Raw genomic sequence first — 27,082 nt, 5'->3', positions numbered from 1 at the left:
TGTTCAAATTAGCTGCTTGTAATCCTTGATAGATGGCTGAGTACAGCAGTAATCTGGGAAACACAGTGAAAAACACTGCCTTAGAGATTAGAACTATACCTGGCATGTAGCACGAACTTGAAGAATGACTACTATTATTACCTTATTTCTTATCTCTTCTACCTGCATCTTAGCTTACATTGGCAGTATGCAAGAGCCCTTCTGTGTGCTCCATGTCAAGCTGCCTGCACAGCATGCCTAGCTCGTCCTGGGTAGGTGCTCCTGAGGCTACATCTACCTGACAGCTTCACAGACTTATTGAAAATGCTGGGTGGTAAGTCCAAGGACCCTGTCTGTCTTGCTACAGCTGTGTTACTGGTGCCCTACATCTGGTGCATAGGAAAAGAACATGAAATGAATATACAAGCAAGATGACACAAAACATCATCTGCTGTGACTGGGGACTAACTATGTAGAAAAGTCACTGGATGAAGAACCCTTTTAAAGTACTTATGTACCCCAAAAAAGGAGCACCTAAATATTTGGTTGGCCAACCCAATACATAAAACAAATATTAACAGACCTAAAGGAAGAAATAGATAGCAATATAATAATACACTACTTTATTAGTAGATATTTTTGTTAACAGTATTATTTGTTTTCTAAGTGTTTACTGAGCATCTATGAAAGATACAGCTTCTCACTAGAGAAAGCACTAGGTTAAAGGGAGATCAGTGGCTCAGCTGGTAAAGCGTCTGCCTGCAATGCAGGAGACCCAAGTTTGATCCCTGAGTCAGGAAGACCCCCTGGAGAAGGCAGTGGCACTCCACTCCAGTACTCTTGCCTGAAAAATTCCATGGACAGAGGAGCCTGGGGGGGCTACACCCCATGGGGTCTCAAAGAGTCGGACACGACTGAGCAACTTTACTTCACTTTCACTTCACTTCACTAGAGCAAAGTACCTCTCTGTCCCCAGTACTGAGCCCAGTGCTGTATCTTTCATAGATGCTCAGTAAACAGAACAATTAATGATATAAAAGGTTAGTTCATTCTGAGCCACTGAAGAATGAGTCATTAATATATAGTTTGTGCTTGGTTCTATTTAATAACAGCTTTATAATATAGGCATTTCTGGTTGTACTAATACAATAGAATCATTGAAGTGATGAATGTAAGTGAACCAAAGTTAAGTTTAAATAAATTCAGGCCTAGGAAGTCATCCTTCAAATCTGCTCACAAATTCCATTTTAACTGTATGCTTAAGTCTTATTTGAAACTTTTAAAGAAGTAAAGCCAAATTTACAATTACAAGAGACAGTGTTTCTTATCACTTACTCAGCAGATACCAAATCACGATCTATGCATAGTCAAAAGAAGATTTTAAACTTAGAAAAGCTTTTCTTAGGAATTCTACTTATGACCTGAAAGATAACTTTCATGAAGATACTCTAAAAACAAGGAGAAACCCTTATCTCTTGCAGTTAAATTTCAATAAAAAATTTCAATTATATGGAGTCTTAGACATTTCCTGTAACCTTCATATTAAATTTTGTGCTTAGTATTAAAGGAATTACCTTACCAATGAATTATGAGGAACACAAATTAAGATGAAAGAATGAACTGGGACTATGCATGCAAATATTGTACATTCATATTATTATACAACATAATCTGTAAATCTAGTACTAATGAGACTCAAGATTTAAATGGCTGAAGAATGCGTTTAGTGCATTATTGTCAATCAATGCCTCTATTCCAGGATAAATGTAATCTTGAATGGCAACACACCAATTATTACAAATTCCTAACTAAGTACAGTACTTCATAATTTCAAAATGTCAGTGTCAATTTATAAAGCAACAGATAAACATCTTTCTACCATATATCCAATTACCTTTCCCTCAGAGTAAATAAAATACTATTAGGAAAAATTACAAACAAAATTTTTACAGCAACAGAAGGAACCTACTGATATTAAAATTCTAGTTACAGCACTCTGAACTTTCATATTTGTTAATGTGGATACATCAGGTTTTATACCACTGTAATTAAGTATTATTTTTAAAGTCACACTATTTTATATAAGTTCTTGCAATAGTTTATTTATTTAGTCATTTAACAAACATTTTTTAAGTGCCTACTAGTGACTGAACTCAAGTGAACTGAACACTGTGAGAAGTTTGTTACTGTTTGGTTGCTAAGTTGAGTCCAACTCTTTTGTGACCCTCATGGACTGTAGCCCACCAGGCTCCTCTATGGGGTTTACCACAGAGGAAATGGGAATTTCCGAGGCAAGAATACTGGAACGGGTTGCCATTTCCTTCTCCAGGAGATATTCCAGGCTCAGGGATCAAACCCATGTCTCCTGTACTGGCAGGCAGGTTCTTTTACCACTGAGCTACCAGGGAAGCCCAAACTGTTACAAGACAGAGTTACAATATGAATATGATATAACCCTTGCTTTTAAACTCAAGTCTAACAGAAGACAGAGACAAATAAATAAAGTTAAAAACAATATTAAAGGTTATACTGAAATTGTGTACATGTTTCCCATTTGTAATAGCCAAAGGGTATTGTACTGAAAACACTCATTATACCTGGAAATTTTACATTATTGCTCAAAAATCAAACTCTCCTTTATTTGTTCTATGTAAATCTTTCTTTAAAAATTAAAAACAAAGAAAAAATTAAAAAAAATAATTTGATAGATATATGAATTTAGCATCTCAAATTAATAGGTGATAATATTTGTTTCATATTTTACCTTTAGATTGCTTCCCAAATCCAGAAATTTCTTGACTGATAAAGCACTAATAATTAGAGATTAACATCAATCCTACTTGCTGTGTGACCTTGGGTAAATTAACCTTTTTGATTCTCAGTTTTCTCATCTGAAAACTAGAGATGACAGTACCAGTCTGTGTTGGATTATGTTCCATTTGCCCATTCAGTTCCTGATGGCTCAGATGCTAAAGAATCTGCCTACTGTTCAGGAGACCCAGGTTCAACCCTTGGGTTGGAAAGATCCTCTGGAGAAAAGAATGGCAACTTACTCCAGTATTCTTGCCTGGAGAATTCCATGGACAGAGGAGCGTGATAGACTACAGTTCATGGGGTCGCAAAAAGCTGGACAAGACTGAGCAACTAACACTTTCACTTTCCTTTCACCCATGTTCTACCTGAGCTTCCCTGATAGCTCAGTTGGTAAACAATCTCCCTGCAGTGCAGGAGACCCTGGTCAACTCCTGGGTCAGAAGATCCCCTGGAGAAGGGATAGGCTACCCACTCCAGTATTCTTGCCTGGAGAATCCCATGGAGAGAGGAGCCTTGTAGGCTACAGTCCATGCGGTTGCGAAGAGTCGGACATGACTGAGCGACTTCACTTTCACTTTCACCCACTCCAATATTCTTGGGATTCCCCTTGTGATTCAGCTGGTAAAAAAATCCAACTGCAATGCAGGAAATCCAGGTTTGACCCTCAGTTGGGACGATGCCCTGGAGAAGGGAAAGGCTACCCACTCCAGTATTCTGGCCTAGAGAATTACCTGGACTGTATAGTTCATGGGGTCACAAAGAGTAAGACATGCCTGAGCGACTTTCACTTTCACTTTTCACTTTCATGCTCTACCTAGCTTTTTGCCCAGGGAGGTTCTCTTGCCTGCCTTTCAGTTGCTAGTTGGGTTAGGTCAATAGAAGGTACTAGCAGATCATAAGTATAAAAAGGGAAGGGGAGCTATTCCTTAGTTTCCTCCTTACCAGCTCAAAAGGGCTGGCCCTGAAAGAAGCAATCATCTCCACATACTACCCTTTCCTAGGCCTTCAGGCCTAAGGGTGGTAATGGCTCCTTTTAGCCCTAGAGTATACTATCCATTGATGATTCCTATAAACTCTGCCCATATCTGTATAAAGAGTTATCTTATTAAACTCTTCTCAACAATCTAGTTTGAAAGCATCACCTGTTCCAGCCAGAACTCTGAATTATACGCAACCTTGTGGGATAGTTTTAAGAAACACATGAGATGATAAATGAAATGTGCTCTGAATAGTGCCAAGTATTAATACATTATCTTGGTCATGAAGATCTTTTGTGTACAGTTTTTCTGTCTATTATTGACACCTCTTCTTAATATCCTCTGCTTCTGTTAGGTCCATACCATTTCTGTCCTTTATTGAGCCCATCTTTGCGTGAAATGTTCCCTTGGTATCTCTAATTTTCTTGAAGAGATCTCTAGTCTTTCCCATTCCATTCTTTTCCTCTATTTCTTTGCCTTGATCACTGAGGAAGGCTTTCTTATCTCTCCTTGCTATTCTTTGGAACTCTGCATTCAGATGCTTATATCTTTCCTTTTCTCCTTTGCTTTTCACTTCTCTTCTTTTCACAGCTATTTGTAAGGCCTCCCCAGATAGCCATTTTGCTTTTTTGCATTTCTTTTCCATAGGGATGGTCTTGATCCCTGTCTCCTGTACAATGTCACGAACCTCATTCCATAGTTCATCAGGCACTCTATCAGATCTAGTCCCTTAAATCTATTTCTCACTTCCACTGTATAATCATAAGGGATGTGATTTAGGTCATACCTGAATGGTCTAGTGGTTTTCCCTACTTTCTTCAATTTAAGTCTGAATTTGGCAGTAAGGAGTTCATGATCTGAGCCACAGTCAGCTCCCGGTCTTGTTTTTGCTGACTGTATACAGCTTCTCCATCTTTGGCTGCAAAGAATATAATCAATCTGATTTCGGTGTTGCCCATCTGGTGATGTCCACGTGTAGAGTCTTCTCTTGTGTTGTTGGAAGAGGGTGTTTGCTATGACCAGTGCGTTCTCTTGGCAAAACTCTATTAGCCTTTGCCCTGCTTCATTCCGTATTCAGAGGCCAAATTTGCCTGTTACCCCAGGTGTTTCTTGACTTCCCACTTTTGCATTCCAGTCTCCTATAATGAAAAGGACATCTTTTTGGATGTTAATTCTAAAAGGTCTTGTAGGTGTTCATAGAACCGTTCAACTTCAGCTTCCTCAGGGTTACTGGTTGGGGCATAGGCTTGGATTACTGTGATACTGAATGGTTTGCCTTGGAAATGAACAGAGATCATTCTGTCATTTTTGAGACTGCATCTAAGTACTTCATTTCGGAAGCAGAAGATATTAAGACGAGGTGCCAAGAATACACAGAAGAAGTGTACAAAAAAGATCTTCATGACCCAGATAACCACAATGGTGTGATCACTCATCTAGAGCCAGATATCCTGGAATGTGAAGTCAAGTAAGCCTTAGAAAGCATCACTATGAACAAAGCTAGTGGAGGTGATAGAATTCCAGTTGAGCTATTTCAAATCCTGAAAGATGATGCTGTGAAAGTGCTGCACTCAATATGCCAGCACATTTGCAAAACTCAGCAGTGGCCACAGGACTGGAAAAGGTCAGTTTTCATTCCAATCCCAAAGAAAGGCAATGCCAAAGAACGCTCAAACTACCGCACAATGGCACTCATCTCACATGCTAGTAAAGTAATGCTCAAAATTCTGCAAGCCAGGCTTCAGCAATACATGAACCGTGAACTTCCAGATGTCCAAGCTGGTTTTAGAAAAGGCAGAGGAACCAGAAAGCAAATTGCCAACATCCGCTGGATCATGGAAAAAGCAAGAGAGTTCCAGAAAAACATCTATTTCTGCTTTATTGACTATGCCAAAGCCTTTGACTGTGTGGATCACAATCAACTGTGGAAGATTCTGAAAGAGATGGGAATACTAGACCACCTGACCTGCCTCTTGAGAAATCTGTATGCAGGTCAGGAAGCAACAGTTAGAACTGGACATGGAACAACAGACTGGTTCCAAATAGGAAAAGGAGTACGTCAAGGCTGTATATTGTCACCCTGCTTATTTAACTTATATGCAGAGTACATCATGAGAAATGCTGGACTGGAAGAAGCACAAGCTGGAATCAAGATTGCCGGGAGAAATATCAATAACCTCAGATATGCAGATGACACCACCCTTATGGCAGAAAGTGAAGAGGAACTAAAAAGCCTCTTGATGAATGTGAAAGAGGAGAGTGAAAAAGTTGGCTTGAAGCTCAACATTCAGAAAATGAAGATCATGGCACCTGGTCCCATCACTTCATGGGAAATAGATGGGGAAACAGTGGAAACAGGGTCAGATTTTATATCTGGGGGCTCCAAAATCACAGCAGATGGTGATTGCAGCCATAAAATTAAAAGACGCTTACTCCTTGGAAGGAAAGTTATGACCAACCCAGATATACATATTCAAAAGCAGAAACATTACTTTGTCAACAAAGGTCCATCTAGTCAAGGCTATGGTTTTTCCAGTGGTCATGAATGGATGTGAGGGTTGGACTATAAAGAAAGCTGAGCACCAAAGAATTGATGCTTCTGAACTGTGGTGTTGGAGAAGATTCTTAAGAGTCCCTTGGACTGCAAGGAGATCCAACTAGTCCATCCTGAAGGAGATCAGTCCTGGGTGTTCATTGGTAGGACTGATGTTGAAGCTGAAACTCCAATACTTTGGCCACCTGATGCAAAGCGCTGACTCATTTGAAAAGACCCTGATGCTGGGAGGGATTGGGGGCAGGAGGAGAAGGTGATGACAGAGGATGAGATGGCTGGATGGCATCACTGACTCAATGGACATGAGTTTGAGTAAACTCTGGGAGTTGGTAATGGACAGGAAGGCCTGGCGTGCTGTGATTCATGGGGTCGCAAAGAGTAGGACACGACTGGGCAACTCAACTGAACTGATTAATACATTATAAATATTCAGTATGTGTTGATTACTATTATGCTGTCAATATTACTGTTATTATTATTCTATTATATTTGAGGTTCCATGCCCATGTCATCTATGCCATCTAAATGTTTGAGAGACACAAAATTCAGAATTCTGGTGATTATTTTACTAATTCTCACAGGGATTCAAAAATATGTACAAATGTAAAATGTGTTTATTGGCAATCAATCTCAAAAAGAGTAAGAGGACCTTAAAAGGGAGTGAAATACTCATATAATAGTACTGGACTATGTAGTTTCTACCGTAAACATGCTTCAGAATTCATTTCCTGTGAATTGCAAATCTAGCAAAGAATAACTTCATAAAGTTAAACAAATTGTTGTGTCTTTGGGTCATGAATAGAATGGACTGAAATGTAAAATTCAGTGGCATAAAAATTCTCAGTTCATGTAGAAATGCATCTTCATCAATGCCTTGTTTATCAATCATGTCATAGGCAAACATCACCATTTGACAAATTATCTCATCAAAATCCTATTAAACGTCCACTTAACCTTTCACCTTACCTCATCCTTTATATCTTCCTGTTGTTGGGCTGTGAAGATCTCCATTGCAGCCATGAGTCTCATCATTAACTCATCCACTGTTGTGTTACCTAGCAACATACAGAGATTGCCAAACTTTACATCAAGTTTAGAAAATGGGAAGTTGCTCTAGAATTAATCATTAAGGAATAACTACAGTCTAAAAAATTACAGACTAGCATGCCAATAAAGACTTCTGTTCTTACATTGAAAAGTTTATTTTCAATAAGAAAGTAAGGCAGTACACTGGCAGTTGAAATTTCAGAATACTTAGATTTGTGAGAACAGTCTCTTTATAAAGATTTTTGGTACTATTTAGAATATCCAAGTCACAAGGAAAAAAGTATCTTTCAAATTAGGAAAACATATCTACTGAACAACACTGGCAACAACTACCATTTGTTTGTAAGCCAGTGATTAGGTTAAATGATTAGGTTTATATATATAAAATCTCACTTAATCTATGAAGGCTCATTATGATTTTGATAGTAAAGAGAAGGAAAATGAGGCTTACAGAGCTCAAGTAACTTGACTAAACAAGGTCAAGTTGGTTAAGTTACAGGACCAGGATTTGAAACCATTTGAGTCTGACTCAAAAGCCTGTCTTCTTTGCCACTTTAGCACACTGTTTACTTAGAATTATCTCCTACTAAAATTTCTTTGGTGAAACAAATAGTAATTCAACTTCTGGGGGAAAAAAAAAAAAGATTTTTCCCCTAAATGGTATTTTTCCCTTTTAGCTGCAAATATTTCCCTTCAAATAACTATGCTATATAATCTTTATGGACAGGATATTTAAAATGTTTGATTTTCTTGAATGCTATTTTATTCCAAGTCCACAACAAACATATATGCCATTTTTTGCATGCATCGAGTCTTGCTATTTGCTTTGGATACATCTACAAGAGAGAAAGTCATGAAGATCCATAAAGATATAGCAATTTTTCTCTTCTTTCAAACCAACAGGCAAAAGAGCCTGTCTTTCTCCAAGGCCTCAAAAGGTGTCTTCTAGTCCCATTAATGGAATGGCTACCAATGAGACAACACATAACAAGCATCCTTGCTTGTATTCTTCCAGAGTACCATCTGCCTAACATGATCCTCCACTGGTCCTTTCCCAGTTTTCCTTATGATCACTGGCAACATGGGGTTGCTACTGCTAAGTCACTTCAGTCGTGTCTGACTCTGTGCAACCCCATAGATGGCAGCCCACCAGGCTCCCCCGTCCCTGGGATTCTCCAGGCAAGAACACTGGAATGGGTTGCCATTTCCTTCTCAAATGCATGAAAACAAAAGGTGAAAGTGAAGTTGCTCAGTCATGTCTGACTTAGCGACCCCATGGACTAAAGCCTACCAGGCTCCTCCACCCATGGGATTTTCCAGGCAAGACATGGAGTTAGGGGGCAGTTTTGGTCTCTAGTCAAGGAAATAATCTAATCTGGCCACACTGAGCACTACTCTCTCCATAGATCAGCTAAAGAACAATTATCTTGGTCTGGTATAACATTACCAAGAAGTAAAGTTGGTTTTAGAGTCAGAGTTCTAACCCTAGTTCTACTTCTTACATGATCTAGTACCTAGAAACTGCCTAGCACATGACAAGGGCTTAGTAAACAAGTGAATAAGAAAAGAGGGCGTGACTATAGCTCTGAAACAATCAATTTTATTATCTGCAAAATGAAGATAACACTACCTCTGTAGGGTTCTTAGAAGGATTAGAGATAATATAAAGTGCCTGGTACCAAGGACACACAGCATCACTGTGTGAGACAGATAAAATAAACAGTAAAAGTTTAATAAGAGTAACCTCAATGTAGATTTTGATACTGGGCAAATCTTTGGGTTTCCATTTCTTATTTGTAAACTATAGTGACTAAGAGAGCATGGGGCATGAATACGTTGTAAAGGTACTAGAATCATCATTGGGGAAATATTATAATTTTATTGTTGTTGTTGTTCAGTTATGCCCGACTCTGTGCGACCCTGTGGACTGCAGCATATCAGGCTTTCCTGTCCTTCACCATCCCTGAGCTTGCTCAAACTCATCCATTGAGTCAATGATGTCACCCAACCATCTTGTCCTCTGTTGTCCCCTGAATAGGTGACTACATCATGGCCATTAATTTTTAGGCTTAAAGCTACTGCTAATCAACTATGCTTTGACCCTAATTTACAGACTCATTGCCAAACTGTACTTGAAGGTACTTTATACCTAAGCCCTTAATGATCCAAGATGCAGAAAAGTATCAGTTAATGCATTTCAGGGACAATTTATTTGTTATAGTTTATTGCAAAAGAATTTCTTTATATACTTAAAAACTGTTGAGATCCCTGAAGAATTTTTGTTTATGTGGATATGGTTACCAACATCTACTGTGTCGGAAATGAAAACTGAAATATCTAAAACATAGTTATCCATTTAAAAGGTAACAATAATAAACCCATAATTTGCTAATATAAACATCATGTTTTATGAAAAATGACTATATGTTCCAAAAGGAAAGATTTACTGAGAAGAATGTCATTATTTTAACATTTTTGCAAATTTCTCTAATGTTAAGCTTAATAGAACACAATTGGATTCTCATATCTATATCTACATTAAACTAATTATAATGTGTCATCTTGGTTGAAATTTATGAAGCTATTGTGGCCCACACAGATACATAGTCAGAAAATGGAGAAGTATTTTAATAGGTAATTACAGATTTTTTATTTAATACTCCCAAACTGACAAGTGGGATTTTTTTTAAGATTAGGTATGTGAGGAACTGGAAACTGTATCAATGAACTTACTGCACTGTGTTTTATATTAAAATCCATTGGTCTGTTTTGACCTTTGAATAGGTCTGTTACTCATGCATGAGTTTATAACATTATACACTGGTCATCTGGAAAATATTGGTTCATTGAGTAATCCATTTCTTTTGAATGCTGACACAGCTAATTTTATGATATTAAAAAAAAAAATCACATTTATTAGTACCACCACTGATGTCACCAGGAAAGTATTTAAGCTGTCAGTCTTAAATGGTGGAGGACATTCTAACTTTTTGCTTAAAAAACCAAATTCCTATCATTGGCAACAAATGTTATTTGTTCTAAAGCTTGCAGTAACAGGCTGTCGTTTTGTTCATTTTAGAGAAATGTCTGCCCAACTGTGTCACATAAACTATAAAAAGGTTTAATATTTAATAAAATATACTTTTTTAATGTACATACATGGAAGTGGAAAATATGAGTACAGTTCTGGGTCATGGCCCTGATTTGTGCTAAGGTACCAGCAGTTTTAAACAGCACTGATTTTTTGCCATCAGTACACATGTCAACACAGTAAAAAATGCAAAAAAAAAAAAAAAAAGTCTACTACTATTATGAAAACGTTTTTGACCTTGTAGATGCCCTGAAAGGGTCTAGGGGACCTGTAGGGTCCATGCACCATCCTTGAGAACCACTAGCTATTGTAACATTGCTCCTGACAGGAAAACTGAAATGAAACATTATCTATTTAATCTGTATAATTTGTCCCCCCAGCAGGTCTTCTTTAACACTGTTTATGAAAATGAAAGCTCTAGTTATAGAGAAAACATAAAATACTGGAGGTTTTGTTTTATTTGAGTTTGAAAGGCACTAGAAGTTATACCCCTTCCTCACTGCATTATCCACTATTGAACTTTTAGCTTAAATAGGGGCAGAAATTAAGTATTTCAGATACCTTGGAGCACTTGAAACATCGTTTTCTCTGTGGCATAGAAAAAATAAACTGTTTTCAATTTAAGCTTTGCCACGAATAAGGTAATTTTTTATACTAATCTTTAGGGTATATTAGTAACATTAAAAAAACCCTCATTTTTTTGCTAAAGAATGTGCACTGTGATTAAATTGACAGGCATCCTATAGCTTCACACATCAAGGTTGCATTCTAGACAAAGATTCACACAAATAAGGATAAACAATTGCCACTGTGAACTATTCAATTCACAATACACAGTCACAAGTTTTTCCAGATAACTAACCATAAGGATTTCCTTCAACCAATCAAAATTACAGCAAGAAATATACACACGTATACACAGACACACACACACACACACATGACATCATCTTTGATGACTGATTATGACTTAATTTCTATTTTAGAAAACTTAGCAATTTTGAATAGTTAACATGATTAACCTATATCCCAAGGGCTGTGTTTTATTAAGGTGTTTCTATTGGATTTTCATGTAGCATATTTCATATTTCATAGCACCTATACTTTTTAAAGATATTCTTCTTTAGGATGTTCTATATTTCAAAATGCAAAGATATTCACCAATACAGAGAATAACTTTCAGCTATGATGGTAAATATTCTAAGGTTATCACATAAATAAGGAGACACTCTATTCCTCTTGTGAATGTACTTTACCTTGTATCACATTTAACACTTCATTAGATGATCGCTTTCCCATAATAATCAGAAAAAGTGGAAATTGATCTGTTTTTTGAGTCCGAATGGTTTGGGCAACAACACTGCCAAAGTGTCTATTGCACATTGTCAGAAATCTAAAATGAAACAAAATCCAAAGTTAGCTTCATTTCAGAATTTAAGAAATTTACTACTACCCAAAGAAAAAATTCAGTCTTATTATAATTATAATATTATAACTGAAAAAATTCAGTTATATTAAATTAGACAGTCTGCTTGATATCAATACATAAAATCTTACTATATTAAGTTTTCAACTACATCATAAATGGAATAGAAATGATTATCAGACATCAATATCAGAAATGATTATCAGAAGACAGAAAATCAGGCAGTACATGCTAAGTGCTGAGTAGGACTGACAGCATAGGATTCTTAGTTTTAAACATTACAAGCTGTATTACCCTAAACTATCAGAAAAAACAAACAAAAAGAATTTTATGAGGAAAGAATTTCTTCAAGAGGACAAATACTAGGTGGTAAAAGTTAAATTGACCAGCTGTATCCTAGTCTAAACAGGATTCAGCAACATTTTTGTGGGTTCTTAGAATAAAGAATTGTACTTTAGAATTGTGTTTTCTCCAGTAGTAGCAGGTCTTCTAGTTTCATACTTAGTATGGGATAAAAATAATAATTCTAAGCTTTTGACCAAAAAAAAGCTCAGAGATATTAGCATACAGAAGTCTAGCATTAGTATTCTTAACACGATCTTGAATAAATGAAAAAACTGATAAAGCTTTTCTCTTCTATTAGAGGACTGTTTGAAATTAGCATTTCTTTCAAGAGAAAAGGGTAGCTTATGATATGTTTTCAGATCTGATGGTAAAAAGTAAATGTCATAATAATAATGAATTATGAAAGACCAAATGCAAATATAGAATGCTTTAATAAGATCCAATTTAATAAAGTCTGTAAAAATAATGGACTTTTAATAACACAGGTCACAAAAGGCAAAACAGTGGAAATTCTGGGGACTAGCCACTGGTACTGGCTTATTAATTCTTAATTATGTTCATGAAAGGCAACTTAAATCATGTGTTTTCTCATGCCTTATGATAATATTTTAGGTAACAACTCCTCTGAAATGTATGTTCTAGCTGATGAGCAAAGTCCTGTCGTCACATGCATTAGAAAGTAAATCTATTTGAAAAGACAAACGGCATTAAAATGTCATGTGCTCAGATTCATTTGATATCCAAATTCAAAACAGAATCAAACCACTTAATTTTTAAAGCCAATATATTTCTTGGGTATAGAAATTTATCCCAGAAATTTAGGCTGAATCCTCCACAAAAACCTATGCTATGACTACACACAGGGCCACGAGAACTGTTGGCAAGACTGTCAAAACAAGTTAGCACCACTGCAGTTAAGTTCATTGGGAGTTAGGTTCATACACAGGTTTAGAGCAGCAATAACCAGATCTCATGGCAATCTGAAATGACAAGGCCTTAAAAAAACCCATTGTTGACCATGAAATATCAGTGCCCCCATGAAAATTCAGATCTTCACATTCCACAATTATTATGAGATAAAAGGTGTTGATGCAGCCTAAGTCTCTATACCAAAATTCACACCCATACAGCTTTAATTCATCAGTGAAGATGTGTAGATCAGGAGACTAGAAAGTTAGATCTCATTTTCCTTTCTGCTTACTACTAAAATATTTCAAAGTCAATCCTGACCCTCATCTGATCATTGACAACCTCTGAAATTAAAGATGTCAAAAAACAGTTGGAATGCTGTTTCCTACAAAAGGGAGAAAATAAGTCCTTGTTGCTTTCACACCAATGGATTAAGTGGATATCACACAGTAGATGCCCAACACAGCATTAGCCTCATGAGTGATATTAAATACTAGCTAAAGAGGAGATCTGCAAAAAGTGAAGGAAGGAAAGAAGCCAGGAAGGAAGGAAGAAAAGGGAAGCAGGCAGGCAGGCTGGCTTAGTAGTTTTAGGAATTCGATTTCAAGACAATTTTGCCTGGAAACTGTGTACGTCCCAAATCCTCTTTTTGTGAAAATGAGCTAGATGGGAAAATAACTATGAAAATACAGGTATTTAATTGGGTTTAAATTTACAACATAAATTTCAAAACTATATAAAACATTCAAGGGAGGTACAGACTTCAAGGTCACATTAACCACTAAGCCATTCAATTGCTACAAAAAAACAAGGTGATCAGTTTTCTACCAGGTATTAGCAAATCCTTCCAATCATTTCTCAGCAGGTGAGAAATATGAAGGTATCACACAGCCAGTTGATGCTTTCCAGTGGCCTTAACTAACAATTTGTTGTAATCAGAGAAACTTTGTTAAAACTTTAATTAACCTGCTTAATCTTCCTAAGATCTGAATTAAGCAGATCTTAATTAAGAATTCAGATCTTAGCTCCTAAGATCTTCCTAAGATTTGAAAATTTCAAATTGCAATCATCAAGAGCCCATAGCGCCAATGGACAGCCCCCAATTAAAAAATTCCTACTTGCCAGTTCCTTCCTTTACAATTTACAAGAACTTCACAATGCAAATATCAAATCTTTCTCATGGGTGGGAGGCCCTGCTTCTTCTTAAGATCACTCACAACACAAAGTTACCATTCACATCACACTACTGGCAGCACAAATCTAGTTCAAAACCTTACAGCGAAATCAGACATGGGAAAAACAAGTGGTTTTAAGAGAATAAATGCAGTTCTCTCATAATTGTGGTATTTTCTTCCTTTGAAAACACAAAAGTGTGCCAGTGCATCTAGAGGCAGCAGCAAACTTGTCTAACTACCAATGGTGCTCATCAGAGTCAGGTGCCAAGAAGAGATAAATGCAATTGAATTGCTGCAATCTCAAACACCAAAGAGGGAAGCAATGGTAACCATTCTGTGGCAAGAAGAAATGACTTTGTTTTTTGACTGTAAAATATTTTAATAAATCAAACAACCTATGTATCATAGACTGACTTGAAGAATGGGAATAACAAACTGCAAAACCAACCCCCCAAAGCCAAAAGCTAAAGTAACACGTTTGAAAAGACAAAGAATGCTCTTATTAAGGGGGTAAAATGAGGGAAAGAAGGAAAGAAGAAGGACAGGTTGAGAAAATGAATGAAGTAAAATGGTTAATAACAAGTCAGAATTAATAATGCAACTCACTGTTCCCTGGGGCATGGGTGGGTAGGTAGTGGTGGTGGTGGTGGGGATAGGGAGTGGGAAGCCTCAAACTCTGGCCTTGGTAAAGAAAATGAAAGTGTTAGTTGCTCAGCTGTGTCAGACTCTTTGTGACCCCATAGACTGTAGCCCACCAGGCTCCTCTGTCCAGGCAAGAATACTGGAGTGGGTTGCCATTTCCTTCTCCAGGGGATCCTCCCCACCTGGGGATTGAACCCAGGTCTCCTGAATTGCAGGCAGATTCTTTACCATCTGAGCCACTGGGGAGGCCCAAGGAAATATAATTAGAAGCTATATTCACCAATTCTTGCTATTAGAAGTCTAAAATTGGAAAGATAAGAGGAAGTGGTTTTAATCTAAAGTTTGAGGAGAAAAATAAACAGAACATCTGATGGCTAGCATATATTAATCACTAGTAAAATTTTCAGCTTCTGAAGCAAAGATCTTTTCTATCCTGTTAATGGAAACCAGGATTACTAATAAATCAGATATGAGAAAAAGTAATCTCATTTTAATTCAAAACATGATATAGTTAAGTTTCTTTCAATCAAACCCATAATTACATAAGTCATCAACTTTAAATTTCAACAAAAGCTATACACTAAATGAAACAGCAATTTAGGGAGAGGGTGATGAAATTGTACATCTACTGTCTACCTACTGTATCTCAGGTAATGTAAAGAGGCACATGTGCTATAAAAAAACAAAAAACCCCAAACTGTTAAATACTCTGTGTGAGGCTTCCTGATTATTACATTTCAATGTGACATCCATAAGTTTAAAGAAGCCTTGTATATAAAGTGGAAATAACACAACTTAACTGTTAAGTGTTGTAATAACAACACTTAACATTCTTATAAGATACAGAAAGCACTCACAACTGTGCTTAGAACATGGTAGACAGTTAAAATTGGTAGCTATTTGATCACTATTAAATGCACAATTATATTTAAATTTTTTATTTTTTCCACAATCAAAATGATAACTTATAACTATGGGCCAACACTAAAAGATTTTTTTGTGTATTAAGACACAGCATCAAAAAATTGTTGACGAAACAAATACAATCACTGGTATTACTCTCATTCAGAGCACGAAAGGGCAGGTATTAATATTTGGGAAATAAGGAAGTACAATCATAAATGCTGCAGTTGTCTAGTACTATAAAACTTCACACACTTAAAAGGGAATATGTAATTAAATAATCTGGAGAGAAATGGCAACCCGCTCCAGTTGCCTGGAAAATTTTATGCATAGAGGAGGCTGGCAGGCTACAGTCCATGGAGTCGCAAAGAGTCACACTTGACTGACAGTGTTCATGCATGCTTGTGTGCATGTGCCTGTGCATGCACATGCACGTGTGCGCACACGCACACACACACACACACTGTTAACTAATTTGAAACCAAGAATCAGCATCACAATTTCTGGCTGCTTACCCTTGAACTATTAAACACATTAAATGTCTTTCTGATAATGTGTGAACCATTTTTGCAAAATGAAAGGTTATCGAGTAGAAGAAATTCATATTCAAAAGTAATATAGGACTTTTCCAGTATGGGCTGCTGAGTGGGTTTTTTTTGTTTTTCTGTTTTTTATATTACATCTTTTGAAATCACTTTGATTTAAGGAGGCTCTTGTTTTTAAAGCAAGCCAAACTTGGTTTTTGCTATAGTAGTAAGCCTCATTAGTTATACGTATTCATTCATGCGTTCAGGGTTTGTTAAAAAACATGTATACAGCTCAGTAGAAAAACCAGAACACAAAATACATAGAAAGGACCTTAGAGATCACCTACTGTCTAGCCAACAGAATTCTCCCTTCTTCCTTTTTTGCACTTAATAGGGAAGTTAAAGCCAAGGGCCTATAACATGTAAAGTGAGACCTAACAATGTTGCTAGCATTGTCAAGCATACCAAAAACAGCCAAAGACTACTGTCTCTGACGACAAAATCATTTCTCCAAGCCTGCATGCCTATCCATTGTGCAGCTCATTTCTGGAGATGATCTTCAGCACCACTGGCATATGTGCCTTTGTCCTTTAAGGGTGGCTTTGAGGTTTTGAAAAAGTTCCAAGTCTTTGGATCAAAATAAGTTAGGTAAACAAGCTGGGAGACACTGACTATAAAGGCAGTGATTTTCAAGCTTTAAAGGCCTAGGAATCACCTATGAAGTTTACTCAAAAGGCAAATTCCTCAGTCCCATCGTTGAGAGATTCTGATTTAATAGATCTGTGGTAAGGCCAGGAAACTGTCTTTTTAATAAGCTCCCAATTGTCTCCCTCCAAGGTGTTTCTGATTCAAGTGTTTGGTGGGACACACTTTGAAAAACATTGCTTTTAGGTGGCGGGACTTCTTTCTCTGAAGGCAGCTCTTAAAGAAGTGTCCCCTAAAGGTTTTGGGCAGTGGCATATTCACTGGACCTAGTGTCTAGCCTCCTGAGGTGATGACACTGAAGATAATTCCCACTTCCTTCATCTGTACAGGTGAGGTGTAATATGATGTGAGACAAACTAAAGTCTGTGAGCTCCAGGTGATGGAGGAAAAACAAGGCAGAGAGGTGTTGCAATATTACATAGAGAAGTCAACTTAAAAGTTGATACTTGATCAAAGATTCAAAAGAGGTAAAGGATGAAGTGGAACACATATCTCTGGGAAGATAATTCCAGGCAGAGAGAATAGCAAACACAAAGACCTTAAAGCTGGAAAGTATCTAGCATATTTGAAAGGTGAGTATAGCTGAAGCAGAGTGAAGCATAAAAGAGAAAACTGATAATTTTGAGTTTTCACATGGTTGGAAGAAAACCATAGCTAGGCCAAAGAATAAATTATGAACTGGAAAAAAATTCTGAATTTGAAACCACAGAAGAAGGGCTAACTTCCCTAATGTATAAAGAACCCTTAATAACTGGGAAAAGATCAACAAAGAATATCTGTCTGCTTCCATAAACAGAAACAGCAATGGCTCATAAACATGTGAAAAGATACTAAAAATAATTCCTAATGATTTCAGTTCAGTGCAGTCACTCAGTTGTGTCCAAATCTTTGTGACCCCATGAACTGCAGCATGCCAGGCCTCCCTGTCCATCACCAACTCCCAGAGTCCACCCAAACTCATGTCCATTAAGTCAGTGATGCCATCTAACCATCTCATCCTCTGTCATCCCCTTCTCCTCCTGCCTTCAATCTTTCCCAACATCAGGGTCTTTTCAAATGAGTCAGCTCTTCGCATCAGGTGGCCAAAATATTGGAGTTTCAACTTTAACATCAGTCCTTCCAATGAACACCCAGGACTGATTTCCTTTAGGATGGACTAGCTGGAACTCCTTGCAGTCCAAAGGACTCTCAAGAGTCTTCTCCATCACCACAGTTCAAAAGCATCAGTTCTTCTGCGCTCAGCTTTCTTTACAGTCCAACTTTCACATCCATACATGACTACTGGAAAAACCATAGCCTTGACTAGACGGACCTCTGTTGACAAAGTAATGTCTCTGCTTTTTAATATGCTCATAACTTTCCTTGCAAGGAGTAAGTGTCTTAATTTCATGGCTGCAATCACCATCTGCAGTGATTTTGGAGCCCCCCAAAATAAAGTCAGCCACTATTTCCCCATCTATTTGCCATGAAGTGATGGGACTGGATACCATGATGAGTTAGCTCCTAATTAAAACTGTACTAAAACCATTTTTTTATCTGTCAGATTAGTAAAGACAAAATAAAATTTGGTAATACCTTGCACTGTCCAGATTATAGGGAAACAGGCACTACTGCTTGCTGTTAGTAGGAGTGAAATTGGTACCCACTCTCTTGTGGGAAATTTGCCAGTGTCTATTAAAATTAAATATAGTAACTCTTAACCCAGTACTCCTAAAATTGGGAATTTATTCTATAGATATATTTTCCAGATGGAAATATATGTGCATAGTTATTTACTGTAAGCTTGTAGTAGAAAAATATTGGACATGACCCAAATGACAACCAATAGGATCTGGTTAAATAAATTATAGTATATTATGGAATTCAAAGGAATACTATGTAGCCATAAAATAGAAAGGATTGTTTATGAACTGATATGAAGTATCTTTTAAGATATGATGTTAGTGGGAAAAAAAAGGTGTTAAATATTGTTTACCATTTGTGTAAAATGGGAAAATGAGGATATATTAGCTTATTTATGTATAAAATAATCTCTGGATGGATAAATAAGAAACTTAAGACATTACTCCTGGAAAAGGTAACTTAGAAACAAGGATAAGGAGGAAACTTTTCATTATGTACCCTTCTAAGACTTTGAGTTTTAATTAATATGAAGGTATTACCCAGTCAATAAAGAATTTGAACCTAAGACAGTAACTCTCTTATAAAAACAAAGAAAAATTGCACACAATCCCCAAATTTACCACAACGTTAATCACATTTGTCTAGTTCTTATCAGTCTTTTGCACAAGTACATCTTTTTCTTTTTGTGGTAATCAGTGTTTAGTTGGATACAGTCCTTTTGCCACCTATACAAAAATAATGAACCAGCAAGTTAGATGGCTGAATAACATTCCATTGAGTAGACATAACAGCCATATTCATAACTATTCACCTACAGCTAGATTTTTCTTTTTAGTTTTTTTTTTTTATCAGTATAAATAATACTGGAGAAATTCTTGAAGTATTTTTAAGGGAAAAGTCTGTGAAGTGGAATTACAGGGTAAAAAAGTATAGAATCATTTAATGACTGGTGATAAATACTGTCAAATTGTTTGCTAAAAGAATAGTATAATGTCTCTCTGTACAAATGCAAATACTGAATGCGTGCATGTTAAGGAATACAGCCAAACTAAAAGGTGAATTTAAGAAACCACAAGATGAAACTTTGTGAAAATTTAATCTGAAAAGCATCTTTCACTTGTTTTTGGTTTAAGACTAACCAGTAATAGTAAACTGCTAAATCATCTCAATAGATTAGTAGTCAGAGTTTAAAAAAAAACCCAAGTATCTCCTTGCTGTCATCCATAAATTATTCAAGTGGAAATGCTTTGAAACACTGACAGTTTAATGACAGGGCTGTAACTAATATACAGGGACCAATTTATACTAATTTTTTGGAGGGACAATAATCAGATAACTGGCTATCTTCTCACCATGAGTAAGAATATAAACATTTATTACTCAAAAACATTTAAGTACCCCATTTTAAGTTGGGTGAGGGAATAGAGAACATTTAACCCAATCGCTTATCAAACACAGACATTTCTTCTCTAGCAATGTAAAGAGAAGATTCATTTTCCAGGGGCTATACAAGAGAGCAAATTTATGTTAAATGGCAGATAATATTTTTTCTGTGTTCTGCCTTTTACCAATTGATCAGTATTTATTAGGGTCTACTAAATATGCAAGATAAGACATGGTCTGTGTCCTTAAGATAATAAGAATATTTCAGGTCTGATAAATCAATACTGCCAAATAGGAAACATAATCTGATATAAAACTGGGGGCTAGATAGAGTGGTTCAGATTAAGGGCTGGAAAAAAATCAGAGAAAGGAATGGGAGCTTAGACATCATAGAGAACTTTCTGTTCCAAGACAGTGCTCCTGGACAGCTAGTAGGAGAATCATCTTTTAATCACATCTGTATTCCTAGCACCTACTGCCAAACAGTATATATCAGTATTTGTTACAAGAATGGGCTAGTTCATGCTTCAATAACTTTTATCTCCACTGTAACACTGATGATCATACAATCTTCCTTTCTCTCTTCCAACTACTTTAGTTGAAATCAGTTTATTTTTATTTATTTATTTGGCTGTGCCAGGTCTTAGTTGCAGCACGTGGGATCTAGCTCCTTGACCAGGGATCAAACTTGGACTCCCTGGCGGAGTCCTAGTCACTGGACTACCAGGGAAGTCCCCTGAAATCAGTTTAATTAAGACAGTTGGTATGAATTACCATCGTCTCCAAGACCTCTTTCAGTATGTTTCTGCCTTGATAGATCATTTGATCCGTCAAAATAGCAGGTATTCACCCACAAGTTCATGACTCTAAGCTTCCCACCTGATTTTTAGAATACTGTAGTTTTTACATCATTTCATCCTGTCACCATCTACTAATTGAAAATGTTACTTGGAAGAGGTATAAAGTATCCAAATTTTAACATATTAGAGAAAGTATTAATAGGAATTATTGTAATCCACATAATATTGTGAGACAAAGACTTTGGAGTAAAATAAACCTGATTTTGTTGCTTACTAATTGTTTCTTTGGATATCTTAATTTTTCTGAGTAAGTGAGTGAAAGCCACTCAGTTGTGTCTGACTCTTTGCTACCCATGGACTATACAGTCCATGGAATTCTTTAGGCCAGAATACTGGAGTGGGTAGCCTTTCCCTTCTCCAGGGGATCTTCCCAACCCAGGGATGGAACCAGGGTCTGCTGCACTGCAGGCAGATTCTTTACCAACTGAGCTATCAGGGAAGCCCTTATCTCTCTGAGCCTTTGTTTTCTTACATATAAAGTGAAGGCAATAATATCTACTCTGGGAGTTGGTCTGTGGATTAATCAATATTACCTCTTTTTCCTCCCTATTATATGCTTTAGAGTTGAAATGGGGTTTCCTTTCTCATCCCTTCCCCCAAAATTAAGGATATGGCAAAATGGCTCCTAAAGTAAGTTATAACAGCAAATCTTAGACTCATATCACTTAAATAAGAAGTCATCCATATAATACAGTGCTAATAATACAGTATTAAAAGTTACAGTGCTCTGTCACTTCTATGGAATCATCATAAAGTAAGATTATGCCCTACTCTAAGGTGGAAAACAAAGATATACATATTTTTTTCCATGTTATAGTCTATGTTTTTGTTTTCCCTGCAGAATTTGGAGACTTTGTGATTTTATTATTATGTAAGATTCACTCAGCATTATTATATAAAAATTTTTCAGAGTTGGTTGGCTTCTATTGAGACCTTAATATTTATATACAATTTCCTTATGTATTTGAAAAGAACTATTATTCTAAAGGATTAAAAAAATGTAGGAGAGCATCAGGAGAAGTCTTATGCACAGGAAAAAAGTTTTTAAAAGATAAATGACCAACAGCACAGAGTATTAGCACTTCGTCACTCATCAAAGCTTTCAAGCAAGAACTGATTACAATGCAGCACTCGACAAAGGCTCATTTGAGGCAGCTGATGTTTGACAGAAAGTTGAACGGCCAGGTTTACTACAAGGCTTTTTCTAAGCTCTATGCCTGTTATGAGTTAGATCAAGAAAAGGAGTATTTCAGGGCCGTATTCACCTAAAGAATTACTATGTCTGAAAAAAGATTTAATACAAAGCCCTCTGTTTTCACAGGGGATTGATATAAGAAACATCTATTTAAAGTGAGTCATCTTTCTACAATAGTAGAAAATAATTGTTCATTATATTTTATTATTATATTTCCTAATGTTTCTCAAATTGAAAATCATGCAATAAAATTCTTCTTTGAATTCAGTGCCAGGAAATTTTGACACAAACGATTAGGCTACCTTTTATCAGACAATGAAAAATTTAAATGGTAAATCATAAACTCTAAGGCATAGTACCTGGCACATAAAGTAAATATACATTGGATGGATAGATGAAAGAGTGAGGATATGCCTATCACATTTCCTTTCTCCTTTAGCTGCCAGAACTGAATTCAATGCTTATGTACAAAACCTTGCTTGTGCTTATTTTTTAAAAAATCAGTGTGATTGTCTCCAGCAGTGTTCAACTGCAAGGCATGGGCATAGAGAAGGTGAATAGTTTGGGTCAACAAATTGAGGGCAATGGAGGAAGACAGAGATGAAAGAGTTTCAAGTATTACAAAGAAGTGATAATGATGAACCTTGAAATTTAAATAGGACAAGGAAGGAAATGAAGACTGGACACAGGAAAGGGTGGATGAGGTCAGGTGGTGGGGGTCAATAGATTGAAGGGCATGATGAGATAAAAACAAAACAAAACAAATTTAGCACTGGTAACACTTGAGGAGGTAAGTGAAATAGGACGTGTTCATCAGAGCCAGATGTTTGAAATAAAAATATATAAGGTGATACAGTTTCTACTGATGACCAGATCTAAGTATGGTAAACAAAGAGAAGAAAAAAATTTTTCTCTAGTTGGACAAGTCTGGGAACTGAGAGAATTATCAAGAATGATAACAGGAATGGAGACAATAAGAAGTTCAAGTATTGTTTACGAGTGACAAAATTTGGGAGAGTTAATAGAACACAAGCTTCAAAAGATCTTGCCAATCAACTGCATTAGTAGAGAATGGTAGAAATCTGGTTTAATATCAATAACAACTCAGACCCAGTCCATTCTGGACCACCCCATACTGAAAAACTGCTAAGGGATTTTAGTTGACTTCCTCAGTTCAATAAAAGCCAACAATAAAGTTATAGTCTACAACTGAGCACAGCATCAGACAAATTTCCACTGAAGTATTATGCTCGATTCTGGGTCCCTTTAGAATGGGCTAGGTCTAGATACCCTATCATATGAGGAACAATGGAAGGAATCAATATACTTGGTTGGAAAGGCAAGAAAATTAAGGTAAACAAGACAGTTAGGGTTAAACAAAAGACTACAATGCAGAAAACAAGCTAGTCTTTTTTTTATTGCCACTATTTTTTGTTTTTGTTTTTTTAAATATAAATTTATTTATTTTAATTGTAGGTTAATTACTTCACAATATTGTATTGGTTTTGCCATACATCAACATGAATCTGCCACAGGTATACACGCGTTCCCCATCCTGAAACTCCCTCCCTCCTCCCTTCCCGTACCATCTCTCTGAAGCTAGTCTTATTTCAGGTAATTCCAAGGCCAAAACTAGAACCCAAAGGGAGGAAGTTGCAGAAGTTCTCTATGGGAAGAAGTACTATTGCAAAAACTTCTGCCACTCAAAATCTTTTGAAGCTTTCATCTCTCTGTCCCTAGCAGGATTCATGTAGCAAAGTGAAAGTGAAAATGTTAGTAACTCATCATGTCTGATTCTTTGCAAACTTATTTGGGGCCCACTAGGCTCCTTTGTCCATGGAATTCTCCAGGCAAGAATACTGGAGAGGGTTGCCATTTCCTCCGCCAGGGAATCTTCCCAACCCAGGACTCAAACCCGGGTCTCCCAAATTGCAGGCAGACTTTTTATGTAGAGACTGTAGTAGTATCAGTTAGACATAACATAGAGGAAAATGCCTGCACAGCTGCAAACTGGATGTTAACTAAGAATGTTTCTAACCCCCAACTCTTTAAGATTTGGTGAATTTGGGTTTATTTGTTCCCTAACCAAAAGATCCCTGTCTTCTCTTATACCTCCCACAGGTCTATGCACAGTTTTTGTACAGTTTGGTGGTAATAATACAGCCTGACAAGGTCAAGGGACAAGAAGTATGTAGTAGAAAAGTGCAGGTAGATCTAGGATTTATATCTGGTACAACCATTTACGTGACCTTGAATAAGTTACAGAATCTGAATCAAAATAGCTTCCTAACGTGTGAAACTGGACTTTACCATTGACCTTACAGAATTATGGTTAAGTGGGGTAATGTATATATAGAGTGAGGATTAAATGGGCTTATATATAGTGGTGTTAGAGAAGACTCTTGAGAGTCCCTTGCACTGCAAAGAGATCAAACCAGTCAATCCTAAAGAAAATCAATCTTAAATATTCATTGGAAGGACTGATGCTGAAGCTGAAGCACCAATCCTCTGGCCACCTGATGCGAAGAGCTGACTCATTAGAAAAGACCCTGATGGTGGGAAAGATTGAAGGCAGGAGGAGAAGGGGACAATACAGGATGAGATGGTTGGATGGCCTCACCAACTCGATGGACATGAATTTGAGCAAGCTTCAGGAGATGGTCCATGCGGTTGCAAACAGTCAGACATGACCAGAGCAACTGAACAACACATACAGCATCTGACACACAGTTGAGGCTTAATTAATGACAGCAACTGCTGTGTGTGTGTGTGTGTGTTTTAAAGCAGTATTGATAATCTTGATCTTAGCTACTGACTCTGTCAGTATTTGAATGACAGTTTTAAGAATAAGGAAGATGCCTTTATTGGTAAAAGAGGTGGAAAATGGCTGTGGTTTCCTTAGCTGCTGCTGCTGCTGCTGCTGCTGCTAAGTTGCATCAGTCATGTCCAACTCCGTGCAACCTCACAGACGGCAGCCCAACAGGCTCCTCTGTCCCTGGGATTCTCCAGGCAAGAATACTGGAGTGGGTTGCCATTTCCTTCTCCAATCCATGAAGTGAACAGTGAAAGTGAAGTTGCTCAGTGATGTCTGACTCTTAGCGACCCCATGGACCGCAGCCTACCAGGCTCCTCCGTCCACAGGATTCTCCAGGCAAGAATACTGGAGTGGGTTGCCATTGCCTTCTCCGGCTAGACACCACTAAGGTCACTCTGATTGGATCACAAGCTGGTAAGGGCAGTATGCTACAATCTACTTACAAACTTTATTAACATTCATTTTTAAAATGAAATCTTGCTTACCTCTCATTTTTCTATTGAAAACTGTGTGTTCACATCATCAGAAGGTCATAGAATTTTAGAGGTAAAAAGTTCAAATAGGGTCAGGTCCCCCACATTTTCACAGAAGAAAAAAAAAGCTACAAATATCATACCACCTGCCTAATAACCCCTTATTCTTCATAATCCCAGACTAACTGAGTCGTATTCTTAATTTACCTACATTTTATGACTTACGTATGACTGTCTGCGTAAACAGTGAGGAAACAGTTGTATTGAAAATCAGTCTTTTAGAATAACAGCTAACATATTTAAATGTGAATAGGTTTTGCTTTAAGAACTAATAAATAAGAGTTACATAGCTTTCATAACATCCAAATAATAAATTTTTGTTGCTGTGGTTGTTAATCAAGTAACTTATCTGAGAATAGTTCAGAACCTTCAATACCTTATTGGATACTGGGACTGGGAAACATAATTTCTCAGATTGAGACATCAAAGTCATAGTCTCTTTACTGTTCATATAAACTTGCCTCATTCTTTCCTTAGTTGAGATCTGTCGAGAAGTATGTTAAAGAGGACTTTCTTGGTGCTGATCACATACTGAGGAAAGGAAAGATACATGAAAGGTGACAACTTATTAGGAGGATTTTAAAAATTGTTGTGGCTACAGGCTGAATCAGTCAACAACAGATAAATTAACAGATGGCTGTTTAAAAACCCCTATAGTTAACTCTTTATTTGTAAATATATAAAATTGATACTTTTCTCTATTATGATAATGCAACCAACCAAGTACAAAGATACAAACGTATGCTGAACTACCTAAACATCTACGAAATAGGAGTTCACCTGATCCCTCAACTCCAGACAAATAGTTATTTCCTCTTTCAATTTTTGGTGGTATGTTTGGCAGATTCAATTACTAAGATTATTGGGCACTAAACCTCTTTTGAGCATCTATGTAGACTGAAAGGCAAATATTGGAAAAGTATCAAAGGAATCAGTTTCCATAGGTGGTTTTACATGACTGACCTAATATGTTTCTTTTATAGTTTCTCTCAGCATTTTACTATCAGCATTTATGAAAGAGAGAAATATGCTACCAATTTAAATGGCATAGATGACATGATTAGTAAAAATTCTTCAGAAACAACCACAAATATAGAAATTATCAATACTTACAAAGCAATTAAGAAAAATTTCTTGAGATCTTATTAATTTCAGGAAATAAGAAAAGTAAACGATATGAGGGGGTATATTACTTTAAAAAATATTTTATTTGGGGAATGTCATCGTTTTTGAATTTGTTTCATTAGATAACTCATGTTTAGTAATCTGTATATGTAAATTGAATCGAGTATCTCTGGTAGTCATATTTATTTGAACCTGTATTTCCTAAAATACAAAGATAACTAGCCATCAGAAGTGAATATTTGCACAAAACTATACATGGGAGTCACACAAGAGGTATGGATTTGGCAATACAGCACAAAGGGGTGAAGGCTTGGTATGAAGCTCAAACTTTATATATCTTGAGAATGCAACAATTCTTTTAATTCTATGACTCTCAAAATCAAGATCCCTAGAATACCCAAAGCACAGAGTTTAGGAGAAAGACCAAGGAAAACTCCAAGAGAGTAATAAGGAA

The 27,082-nt window shown here is 36.7% G+C and overlaps 1 protein-coding gene across 1 annotated transcript in view; it reads right to left on the bottom strand.

The window, feature by feature from the left end:
• FAF1 (Fas associated factor 1) overlaps positions 1-27,082 on the bottom strand; it is a 487,842-nt gene that overhangs the window by 108,347 nt on the left and 352,413 nt on the right. Inside the window, exons 14-15 of the mRNA XM_052636540.1 lie at positions 11,719-11,855; positions 7,291-7,379 (exon numbers count right to left, since the gene is read on the bottom strand). Of these exons, the coding sequence (XP_052492500.1) occupies positions 7,291-7,379; positions 11,719-11,855 (226 nt within the window). The remainder of the gene's footprint in view (positions 1-7,290; positions 7,380-11,718; positions 11,856-27,082) is intronic.

This window comes from Budorcas taxicolor, chromosome 3 (genome assembly GCF_023091745.1).
Source record: "Budorcas taxicolor isolate Tak-1 chromosome 3, Takin1.1, whole genome shotgun sequence".
Lineage (NCBI taxonomy): Eukaryota > Metazoa > Chordata > Mammalia > Artiodactyla > Bovidae > Budorcas > Budorcas taxicolor.
Note: the sequence above shows the minus strand (reverse complement) of the source record. Positions and strands in the feature narration are given on the sequence as shown.